At 50.2% G+C, this 12836-nt stretch overlaps 1 protein-coding gene across 1 annotated transcript in view; it reads left to right on the forward strand.

Annotated features, from left to right (window-relative positions):
- Positions 1–1548: 1548 nt before the first annotated feature.
- LOC138799012 (pancreatic triacylglycerol lipase-like) overlaps positions 1549–12836 on the forward strand; it is a 30222-nt gene continuing 18934 nt past the window's right edge. The window contains exons 1-3 of the mRNA XM_069979701.1: positions 1549–1631; positions 9783–9831; positions 12022–12173. Of these exons, the coding sequence (XP_069835802.1) occupies positions 9783–9831; positions 12022–12173 (201 nt within the window). The 5' untranslated portion in view covers positions 1549–1631. The remainder of the gene's footprint in view (positions 1632–9782; positions 9832–12021; positions 12174–12836) is intronic.

A 12836-nucleotide genomic window follows, 5' to 3' on the forward strand; every position in this document is an offset into this window, starting at 1 on the left:
ATACAAGACCTCCACCAACTATACAGTAGAGGTATCCAGGACCCTCAAACTATAAACTACAGGTATACAAGACCTCCACCAACTATACTGTACATTACAGGTATACAGCACCAACTATATAATACAGGTATACAGGACCCCCAAACTATACAGTACAGGTATACAGGACCTTCACCAACTATACACTGCAGGTATACAGGACTTCCCAAACTATACAGTACAGGTATAAAGCCCCCCCCTCCCAACTATGCACTACTGGTATACAGGACATCCCTCAACTATACACTACAGGTATAAAGCCCCCCTAACTACACACTACAGGTATACAGGACCCCCCAACTATACACTATAGGTATACAGCCCCCCCCCCTCCACCTCCCAACTATGCACTACTGATATGCGGGACCAAAAAAAACTATACACTGTAGGTATACAGAACCCCTCCAACTATGCACTACAGGTATACACTAATTCCACTGATGTGATCATCATTTATCAGCTTCATCCTATCAGTATCTGACCTATAGACACCCATCACTTATCAGCCTCATCCTATCAATATCTGACCTATAGACACTGATCCCTTATCAGCTTCATCCTATCAGTATCTGGCTTACAGACACCCATCACTTATCAGCTTCATCCTATCAGTATCTGACCTATAGACACCCATCATTTATCAGCTTCATCCTATCAGTATCTGACCTATAGACATCACTTATCAGCTTCATCCTATCAGTATCTGACCTATTGACACCCATCACTTATCAGCTTCATCCTATCAGTATCTGACCTATAGACACCCATCATTTATCAGCTTCACACTATCAGTATCTGACCTATAGACACCCATCACTTATCAGCTTCATCCTATCAGTATCTGACCTATAGACACCCATCACTTAACAGCTTCATCCTATCAGTATCTGACCTATAGACACCCATCACTTAACAGCTTCGTCCTATCAGTATCTGACCTATAGACATCACTTATCAGCTTCATCTTATCAGTATCTGACCTATAGACACCCATCATTTATCAGCTTCATCCTATCAGTATCTGACCTATAGACACCCATCATTTATCAGCTTCATCCTATCAGTATCTGACCTATAAACAGCCATCATTTATCAGCTTCATCCTATCAGTATCTGACCTATAGACACCCATCATTTATCAGCTTCATCCTATCAGTATCTGACCTATAGACACCCATCACTTTTCAGCTTCATCCTATCAGTATCTGACCTATAGACACCCATCACTTATCAGCTTCATCCTATCAGTATCTGACCTATAGACACCCATCACTTATCAGCTTCATCCTATCAGTATCTGACCTATAGTCACCCATCACTTATCAGCCTCATCCTATCAGTATCTGACCTATAGACACTGGTCACTTATCAGCTTCATCCTATCAGTATTTGCCACAATCACAAATTACTTTCTTCACTTTGGGTTTTGCACACGTGGTTAGAAGGACGTTGGCAGCGTCGCCTCCCTGGTCTCTCTAGAACATTGTGACCTTTACTACCAGGACGTGTACATCGTATTCACACACCGGGGCGATTCTTATATATCCTGAGGCTTCAGATCTTCTCCAGTCACCGACACTGCAAGAGCTCAGGTAATAGATAGATAGATAGATAGATAGATAGATAGATAGATAGATAGATAGGAAGATAGATAGATAGATAGGAGATAGATAGATAGATAGATAGATAGATAGATAGATAGATAGATAGATAGATAGGAGATAGATAGGAGATAGATAGGAGATAGATAGGAGATAGATAGGAGATAGATAGATAGATAGATAGATAGATAGGAGATAGATAGATAGGAGATAGATAGATAGATAGATAGGAGATAGATAGGAGATAGATAGGAGATAGATAGATAGATAGATAGATAGATAGATAGATAGATAGATAGATAGGAGATAGATAGATAGGAGATAGAGAGATAGATAGATAGATAGATAGATAGATAGATAGATAGATAGATAGGAGATAGATAGATAGATAGATAGATAGGAGATAGATAGGAGATAGATAGGAGATAGATAGGAGATAGATAGGAGATAGATAGATAGATAGATAGATAGATAGATAGAGATAGATAGATAGGAGATAGATAGATAGATAGATAGATAGATAGATAGATAGAAGATAGATAGGAGATAGATAGATAGATAGATAGATAGATAGATAGATAGATAGATAGATAGATAGATAGATAGATAGATAACCTCTCAGCCCCCACAGTCTCATAGACTCAGTTAATCCTCACAGGAGCCATGACTTTGATATTGTAGAGTATGGTTCCAAAACCACGCCCCACGACACCAACCCTTCCCTGACCACCGCACACCCCCCACCCCCCACCCACTTTACCTCCCGTTTTTTCCCCAAAAGAAACACTGAGACATTGTTTGGCTAAATTTGGCCACAGCAGCCAATGTTTATTTATACAAAAACATACAAAAATGTATCAAACTTTTATTGCAATTAACCCAATAACTTTATTCTAACATTAACACAGGTTCAATAGCCCTGGAGGAGGTCCTTGTAGCTACCCCGTAGATCTGACGCCCACTTCTAATTATTAATCTCTGTAGTCTTTTGCCTCCAGCCGCCCAGCCCGACTCAGAGACACCAAGCCATGTATGGCTACCAAAACCAACTCCTGCTCTCTGGTGATACACCTTCCGTTAGAGAGCCCCTTAATGCGCCAGACCTCCAAAAATGCCTTAATCATTATTGAGGAGGAGGGTCATACCCTACGATGATCCCCCCCCATCCCCCCACCAATTTGACCTCTAACTACAAGGAACTCCCCCGCCATAAACGAGTAGGCCTTGACCCCTCAAGCCTGCGAGAGACCCCCCAACACCAATGCCCTCTCGATTCCGTCCTGCAAAGCCAGAGCCCAAATATCAATACCAATCGCTGACAAATGTACCCCGTCCCCCAACCAGAATCCCTCCTGGCCACCCTCCAACTCCACATGACGGACAGCCACTCCCCCATTACGCGTAACATAGTTAATACGGTTGAAAAAAGACACATGTCCATCAAGTTCAACCAAGGAGGGGATGGATACAGGGAAGGGGGAGGGGTGATAGGTTCTATACATATGCATTTATATTATTTTGGTCTAAGAACTTGTCTAGCCCTGTTTTGAAGCCCTCTACTGTTTTTGCTGTGACCAGATCCTGTGGTAGACTGTTCCACAGATTCACAGTTCTCATGGTAAAGAAGGCTTGTCGCCTCCGGAGATTGAACCTTTTTTTCTCCAGGCGGAGGCAGCGCCCCCTTGTCTCTCCAGGCGGAGGCAGCGCCCCCTTGTCTCTCCAGGCGGAGGCAGCGCCCCCTTGTCTCTCCAGGCGGAGGCAGCGCCCCCTTGTCTCTCCAGGCGGAGGCAGCGCCCCCTTGTCTCTCCAGGCGGAGGCAGTGCCCTCTTGTCTCTCCAGGCGGAGGCAGTGCCCTCTTGTCTCTCCAGGCGGAGGCAGCGCCCCCTTGTCTCTCCAGGCGGAGGCAGCGCCCCCTTGTCTCTCCAGGCGGAGGCAGCGCCCCCTTGTCTCTCCAGGCGGAGGCAGCGGCCCCTTGTCTCTCCAGGCGGAGGCAGTGCCCTCTTGTCTCTCCAGGCGGAGGCAGTGCCCCCTTGTCTCTCCAGGCGGAGGCAGTGCCCCCTTGTCTCTCCAGGCGGAGGCAGCGCCCTCTTGTCTCTCCAGACAGAGGCAGCGCCCCCTTGTCTCTCCAGGCGGAGGCAGCGGCCCCTTGTCTCTCCAGGCGGAGGCAGTGCCCTCTTGTCTCTCCAGGCGGAGGCAGCGCCCCCTTGTCTCTCCAGGCGGAGGCAGTGCCCTCTTGTCTCTCCAGGCGGAGGCAGCGCCCCCTTGTCTCTCCAGGCGGAGGCAGTGCCCCCTTGTCTCTCCAGGCGGAGGCAGCGCCCCCTTGTCTCTCCAGGCGGAGGCAGTGCCCCCTTGTCTCTCCAGGCGGAGGCAGTGCCCTCTTGTCCTTTGAGGGGGTTTTACCTGGAACATCTTTTCCCCATATCTCTTGTAGGGGCCATTTATATATTTAAATAAGTTAATCACATCTCCCCTTAAACGTCTCTTCTCCAGACTAAACAAATTTTATTCTTTTAATCTCTCCTCATAACTAAGATGCTCCATTCCCCTTATTAGTTTAGTTGCCCGTCTTTGTACCCTCTCCAGCTCTAGAACGTCCTTTTTATGAATCGGGTTCCAAAACTGGACAGCATACTCCAGATGAGGCCGCACCAAAGCTCCAGATGGGGCCGCACCAAAGCTCCAGATGGGGCCGCAACAAACCCAGAGATTGCTCGGTTAACTTTAATCCTAGCTTTGTTCATAGGAGATAGATAGATAGGAGATAGATAGATAGATAGATAGAAGATAGAAGATAGATAGATCGATAGAAGATAGATAGATAGAAGATAGGAGATAGATAGATAGATAGGAGATAGATAGATAGATAGATAGATAGATAGATAGATAGATAGGAGATAGATAGATAGATAGATAGATCGATAGAAGATAGATAGATAGAAGATAGGAGATGATAGATAGATAGATAGATAGATAGATAGATAGATAGATAGATAGATAGATAGATAACCTCTCAGCCCCCACAGTCTCATAGACTCAGTTAATCCTCACAGGAGCCATGACTTTGATATTGTAGAGTATGGTTCCAAAACCACGCCCCACGACACCAACCCTTCCCTGACCAAACAAATGTAATTCTTTTAATCTCTCCTCATAACGAAGATGCTCCATTCCCCTTATTAGTTTAGTTGCCCGTAGTTTGTTCAACCTCTCGACTGATCTGGCTGTGCGCCAAGTTGCCCGCTGAACAATTTCCGACCAGACAATGATCGTACGCGGGAACTCCCTTCACAGCCTGAACAGATCGTTCCTGATGTCCCTGATAAGCTCCCGCATAGGGAGGGCGCCCAGATTGTTTCCCCCCACATGGAGAACAAACACCTCAGGAGGACGATCCAACCCCACAAAACGGTGTACCTCCGGCAAGACTCTGCTCCACACCAAGCCGCTAAAACCAAGCCATCTGATGACCGCCACCTCCCGTGAGAAACCAAGCTGCCTCCCGTTTTGGCGGACATCCGCACGCCGAGCACCCCGGACCACGTAGGAATGCCCCAATATCCCCACTAAGCGCGGGCGTACGTCTGCAAGAGGAAAAACAAGACACATAACAAAAATTCACTACTAAGCCCGAGCAATCCCCCCCGGCACCCCAAGCCTACCCATAAGCACTCAACTATGATTGAAATGTGGGCGAACATAAATTTTATAGCGATCTGAGTCCCAACGCCCGATCCGTTTCACTACCTCCGCCCCTAGACCCCAGCCGGCCGCCTCCGTCGCGGCCCCTATCCTAAAAGAATGTGGCGCAAAACAAGACGGATCCAACCCCAAAAATGACAAATACCGTCGGAAAATAACCGTAAACTGGTATCGGGACAGGTACTTACCATCTGCATGGCACAATAACGGGAGAGCACCAGAAGGGCGCAAACTCAAAAACATCTCCAAACACCGAACCGGACAGACGATCGAACCGCCCACTTCCCCAAGCACCACCCGGAGGCCCGCACCCAACTGGTCCGTTTTTGACTTCCTAATCCAGAACTCTACCCGACCCGAAAAAATCTGCACATCAGTCATCAACAACCCGCCCAACCTATTACCACTAGGCGCCACCAGTTCACCAATCCTGAGGGCCCCAAAAAATGCCAACACGAATGCCAGTCTGAATAGCACTGCCTCATAGGGAGAACAGCATACCTCATCCACCACCGCCCCCAACCTTTCTAACAGCTGAAACCCAACGGGCCGCCGCGAATCTCTAACCGCTTTACCCCTCCTAAAACCCTTTACTGCCTGTGCCACCACAAAATCCTTCGTAATGTCCGGCAACCGACGCAACTTAAATCCAAAAGCCAAGCCCGCCAGCACCCTGTTAAGCCTTGACACCGACCACCCCTTAACCAACATGTCCCCCAGCCAACAAAGCAAGCTTACTCTCATTCCCTCCTCTGAGGACACTCCCCCAAGACTCTCACACCACTCCTCCCACAGCCGCCACACTGACTCGTAAGAGGCCCACGTACCAGTAGCCAAGGAAGACCGAATCTACTGTCTTACCGCCCGCAGCCCAGCTCCCAGAGGTGCTCCGGACACTTCAGACCGATGATCTCCGCGTTGGGAACCAGCTGCCTAAAGCGATCGAACTGCGAGCGGGAGAGAGAATCCGCAATTGAATTAAGACTTCCTGGCACATGCACGGCAACCACCCACGCATTCAACCGCAAGCACTCCAACACCAGGCAACGCAGCAAACGCACCACAGGAGGAGAAGAAGCCGTCAGATTGCTAAGAGCCATGACAACCCCCATATTATCACAGTGGAACCTAACCTTTCTATCCCGAAACCTGTCCCCCCACAAAAATACCGAAACCACCACAGGGAACAACTCCAAAAAGGCCAGGTTCCGCTGCAACCCCAACCCCTCCCACTCTGCCGGCCACCTTTCCGCGCACCACTGCCCCTGACAGTAAGCTCCGAAACCCCAGCTCCCTGAAGCATCGGTAAACAGCTCAAAGTCAGCATTGTCCCTAACTTCCGCCATCACCAGAGACCTCCCATTATATTGCTTCAAGAAACTGTCCCACACCGCCAGATCATCCCTATAATAAAATGATGGGGGGCCTGCACGCCCGCGGTAGCAGCCGCTAACCTACGACAAAAGACCCGGCCCATAGGGATGATCCTGCATGCGAAGTTCAGCTTCCCCAGCAGCGATTGCAGCACCCTAAGCTGAACCTTCCTGCACAACTTAATCCGCCCAACTTCATGCCTCAAGGACAACAGTTTGTCCTCCGGCAGCCGGCACGCCATGGCAATGGAATCAATCGTGATTCTCAAAAAACTCAACACTGTAGTGGGCCCCTCAGTCTTTTCGGGTGCAAGGGGGACTCCAAAAGAGCTTGTCACCCCTTCCAAAGTGTCCAGCAGCGCCCGACATACAGGGGAACCCTCCGGGCCGATGCATAAAAAATCGTCCAAGTAGTGGATGAGGGACTGGACACCGGCCACATCCCGTACCACCCACTTGATGAACGAGCTAAAGGCCTCGAAGTAAGCACATGAGATGGAACATCCCATGGGCAAACACCGATCCACATAATATGCACCGTCCCAGAAGCAACCCAGAAGCCGGACACTATCGGCATGGACCGGCAGGAGTCTAAATGCCGCCTCCACATCGGCCTTAGCCATCAAGGAGCCCACCCCATAAGCCCTAACCCAATGTAGCGCTGCGTCAAACGACGTATAGACCACAGAACAAAGCTCCGGGTCTATACCATCATTGACGGACAAACCTCTGGGATGCGATAGGTGATTTATGAGAAGAAATTTATTCGGCTCCTTTTTAGGGACGACTCCCAGAGGAGAAACGATCAAATCTGGTATGGGGGGGGAACTAAAAGGACCTGCCATCCTACCCAATGCCACTTCCCTACCCAATTTATCCGTAACAACCTGGGGGTGCTGGTAAGCAGACTTTAAATTCCTCAAGGATAAGGGTATATGGTGCGGAGGTGATGGGATAACAAAACTATCCCTGAACCCTGCAAGCAATAATTCTGCTCTCCGCCTATCAGGGAATCTACTTAGATCCGAGAGCATCGCGACCAGCCTCACCGGTGTTTCCCCCTTGGCTATTACCGGACCCCGGACCCCGAACCCCGCCCCCTACCCTTTCTATAACATTTTGCTGCCCCATGCAAGGTGCTGCTACAGACCGAGCAAACATGCTTGAATTTGCAATCATTCCCCCATCTACATTGCCCTTCGTTGTATTGCCAACAAACACCGGACTTCTGTCCCGCGTGCTGGCCACCGGAGGATGACCCCCCCCCCCCGAATTTCCATGGCCGGCCGAACCGGCCCCACCTGGAAAGGAATGCCCGTAGCGAGTGGGAGCCATTACTCTAAGCCACAGGCCTATAGCCTTATGATCCCACCTAATTGAGGGTCTAATCGCTTTTCGCTGTCGAAACTGCTCATCGTAGCGGAGCCAAGCCTGGCCCCCATAAACCCGATGAGCTTCACTGATAGCGTCCATATAGCAGAAAAGGCCCGAACAATGTTCCGGCGCCTTTTCTCCTATAACACTTGCCAAGATGGCAAACGCCTGCAACCAGTTATTAAAAGTCTGAGGGATCAGACGCCACCGCCTCTTCTCCTCATCCTCTTTTTTACTATCATCCTTCTTGGTCTTATCTAGATTGAATTTTTCCAATGGAAGGAGCGAAAATACCTCTATATATTCATCCTTCCATATTTTCTCTCTAATCTCCTTCTTCAAGTGGGAACCTAGGGGGCCTTCAAAGCAGACGTACACTTCCCCCCGCGCCCTATCGTCCAACCTCACCTGATCACCCTCCTTCTCCTTGTCCGTCTGCACCGAAACTGCCACCGCTGCCCTAGTAGGTAGTGAACTCTGCCCCCCCACCACCGAACTCTGCATCCTAGTCCCCAGTGACCCAGACTGCTGCTGAACCCAAGCCGCAATAGGGGAACCCCCCCACTCACCCCCATCCCAGACTCACACCTAGCCAGGAGCTCCCGTACACTACCCAGCACCAATCCAACCCACTCCCCCCACCAATCGATTGAGTAAGAGGGGAACCTAACGTAGGCCTAACCTCAGCACCCTGAGACATCAGAATAGGGGGAAAAGGATAAGAAAGGGACAAACACTCACCAGGCTGCGCAGGTGCTGTGATCCCACCAGCCGGCATAGACAACTCCACCCGACGACCGTCCGACTCAGTCAGGGCTGCAGGGCTGTGCCCCACGTCTTCATCAAGCGCCCCACCTGAGACCCAGCTGGAGGCACGTCTGTGGACTGTGGGCGCTGCCAGGACTGCAGGGACTTGTGCTGCAACCGACTGCAGACCAGGGGCCGCCAGGAAAGGCGCCTCGCCATCTCTGTAGGGCCGGGTCACGGCTGAGCGGGGTCTGGGCCGGGACGTACTGGGACCGGAAGCAGGGGGCGGGAGGGCCAGCGGTCCGGCCGGAGCATCGCCGGAGGCCGCCGCCGCGGAGTAGGTATTGGAAGCTGAGGAGGGACGGGCAGGCCCCGCCCCCACGACGGGAGGGTACCTGCTCCTCACCGCTAGGCCAGGCCGCCTGTACGGATTCCTCCTGGACCGAGCCCGCCTGCCAGAGGCAGTAGGCCGCGGGGCTCGGCCAGGAGGGTCCCCGAAGGGGCTCCGTGGGCGCCGCCTGACCCCTGTATTCACCTGGTCCGGGCTCAATCTAGCCAGCGGCCGGGTCCTGCGGGCAGGGTGCCGGGAGGTACCCGGAGTCGGCGAGGGAGACGTGTTCCGCGCTGGGGGAGCAGCTGCCAGCAGCTCCCTGAGCCTCTCCTCCAACCATGCCGCATCAGTGGAGCCGGCAGCAGCTCTAATCTGCTCCAGGAGGCCCGGTTCGTCAGCCATGGTGAGGGGAGGACAGCACAGGAGATCCGCGCTGCTCAACGGTCTCCTGCCAGAATGTTCTCCCGCTCACCCCCACCCCCTAATATAGCCTCCTATGTTCTCCTCGCCCCAGACCCACGTGCAGGTCCCACCTCCAAACCCCAGTCATGCGGGCCTGCGGCCCTGTTCCAGCCCTTCTATAAACCTGATGAGTGAGATGAGTGTTTCCTCTTGCAGATGGTGCTGGCGGTGCTGATGTTCCTCTATATGGCGGTATGTGTACAAGGTAAGGGTCCTATTACACAGATTTTTAACGATTAACGACTAACGATAAATGATCGCAAACGATTATCATTTATCATTATGATTTATCATTTGTTTATCAGTAACCTGAAATCGTTCACCATATTACACAGAACGATTATCGTTACATGCGATCGTTACTATGATCGTTTATTCCTTCTGATTCCAACAATGAACAATGTGCAGTTACACTGACCGATTAGTGAACAAATGTGGAATTACAGTAAACGATTAACGATAATTTTAGGTTCAGATCTAAATCAAAGATCGGCACACAAACGATTTTTCAATCGTTGCCTGCAATTACACAGAACGATTATCGTTTAAATTCGAACAATATCAAATTTTTTCGCACGATAATCGTCCCATGTAATAGAGCCTTAATAGAGCTGCTGAATTCTGGGGGATTCTTATTACTCTGCTGCAGTGCTCTCCATCCTGTGATCATACAGATACTACAACTCCCAGCATATCCTGAGAGCTACAAGATGGGAGTAGTAGTTATACCCCAGTCACCTCCAGAGCTGCACTCACTATTCTGCTGCTAGATCATGTATTATACCCCAGTCACCTCCAGAGCTGCACTCACTATTCTGCTGCTATATCATGTCTTATACCCCAGTCACCTCCAGAGCTGCACTCACTATTCTGCTGTTACATCATATCTTATTGTAACACCTGGAGTAGTGGATCCACTGGACCGTCACTAGCGATAGCACTAACCTCACCAGGGAGCGGAGTCTAAGGGGCCGCTGGTTTTCACCAGAGCCCGCCGCAAGGCGGGATGGACTTGCTGCGGCAGGCGACCCCCAGGTCGCTACCCCTGGCTCGGTTGCTAGTGACGGCAGGCGAGGCGTGGCAGGAGCAGTAGGCAGGAGATAGTGCAGGCAGAGGACTGTAGACGTGCTGGCAGGTGGCGGACAGGACTCAGGAACAATGGGAAGGCAGCGGGCAAAGACTAGGGACAAGGACTGAAGACAGGAACAACAGGCAGCTGGGCCTAACACTATGGGAAGCATGTAGAGGCTCCAACACCTGTAGTGGGGCAGGGCTGGAACTTATAGGGGAGTGATTGACATGTGGACCAATTAGGAGCGCACTTCCCCTTTAAATCTGAGACAGCCGGCACAGTGAGGGACAGAAGAGGAGGAGAGGTGAGGCGCCCCCAGGGGCCGAACTAGCAGCAGCGCCGGGTCCCTGCACAAGGACCCCGGCGGCTGCATGGGGCAGGAGGAGGTCGTGGCCGTGACACTTATACACCAGTCACCCCCAGAGCTGCACTCACTATTCTGCTGTTACATCATGTCTTATACTCCAGTCACCCCCAGAGCTGCACTCACTATTCTGCTGTTACATCATGTCTTATACTCCAGTCACCTCCAGAGCTGCACTCACTATTCTGCTGTTACATCATATCTTATACACCAGTCACCCCCAGAGCTGCACTCACTATTCTGCTGTTACATTATGTCTTATACCCAGTCACCCCCAGAGCTGCAATCACTATTCTGCTGTTACATCATATCTTATACACTAGTCACCCCCAGAGCTGCACTCACTATTCTGCTGTTAGATCATGTCTTATACCCAGTAACCCCCAGAGCTGCACTCACTATTCTGCTGTTACATCATGTCTTAAACCCAGTAACCCCCAGAGCTGCAATCACTATTCTGCTGTTACATCATATCTTATACACTAGTCACCCCCAGAGCTGCACTCACTATTCTGCTGTTAGATCATGTCTTATACCCAGTAACCCCCAGAGCTGCACTCACTATTCTGCTGTTACATCATGTCTTAAACCCAGTAACCCCCAGAGCTGCAATCACTATTCTGCTGTTACATCATATCTTATACACTAGTCACCCCCAGAGCTGCACTCACTATTCTGCTGTTATATCATGTCTTATACCCAGTAACCCCCAGAGCTGCACTCACTATTCTGCTGTTACATCATGTCTTATCCTCCAGAGCTGCAGCCATAGTTTCCAGTCACTAGATGGCTGACAGGTCTAATTTTAGAATACACATAATACAGTAGAACTATGATTACAGCTCTGGATGTGACTGGAGGATTAGTACAAGGGTCGGGGCATTAGATGGAGGCTGTGACCCCTGTATACAGCGTACCTCACAGTATATATAACTCATCTCTTATCCTCTCTGGTGAAGGTGAAACACGATGTTACGATGATATCGGATGTGTCAGCAATGATCCTCCATATTGGTCGCTGACCCGGTCGGTCTCTATATTTCCACAATCTCCAGAAGAAATTAACACTCAGTTCTTTCTGTTTACGAGAAATAACATCGACCAATATCAGGTAAGGTGATCCCGATCCTTTCATTATCAATCTCTAGATCAGTAGGCTCTTCTACTGAAATCCTCTGTGCTGCAGTGGATTACTTATAGGCTGTCGTTCACGTCTGCCTTTGCCTCTGCTGCTCATCCCTCCGTTGGGGCTTCTATAGATGAGGGAAATAATATTCCTATACTAGAAGCTGTGTGCCGACAGGTCCCTCTATGTCCCTGTATGTGTCGGCAGGTCCCTGTATATAGCGGCAGGTCCCTGTATGCGTCGGCAGTTACCTGGATGTGCCAGCAGGTCCCGGTATGTGCTGGGAGGTCCCAAAGGCTTGGTGGGTAAGGAAAGTGACATAGGAGACGGGTTGGTGGGTAAGGATAGTGACATAGGAGACGGGTTGGTGGGTAAGGATAGTGACACAGGAGAAGGTCTGGTAGGTAAGGATAGTGACATAGGAGACGGGTTGGTAGGTAAGGATAGTGACATAGGAGAAGGGTTGGTAGGTAAGGATAGTGACATAGGAGAAGGGTTGGTAGGTAAGGATAGTGACATAGGAGAAGGGTTGGTAGGTAAGGATAGTGACATAGGAGAAGGGTTGGTGGGTAAGGATAGTTACATAGGAGAAGGTTTGGTAGGTAAGGATAGTGACATAGGAGAAGGGTTGGTAGTTAAGGATGGTGA

Source organism: Dendropsophus ebraccatus, chromosome 8, assembly GCF_027789765.1.
Source record: "Dendropsophus ebraccatus isolate aDenEbr1 chromosome 8, aDenEbr1.pat, whole genome shotgun sequence".
Lineage (NCBI taxonomy): Eukaryota > Metazoa > Chordata > Amphibia > Anura > Hylidae > Dendropsophus > Dendropsophus ebraccatus.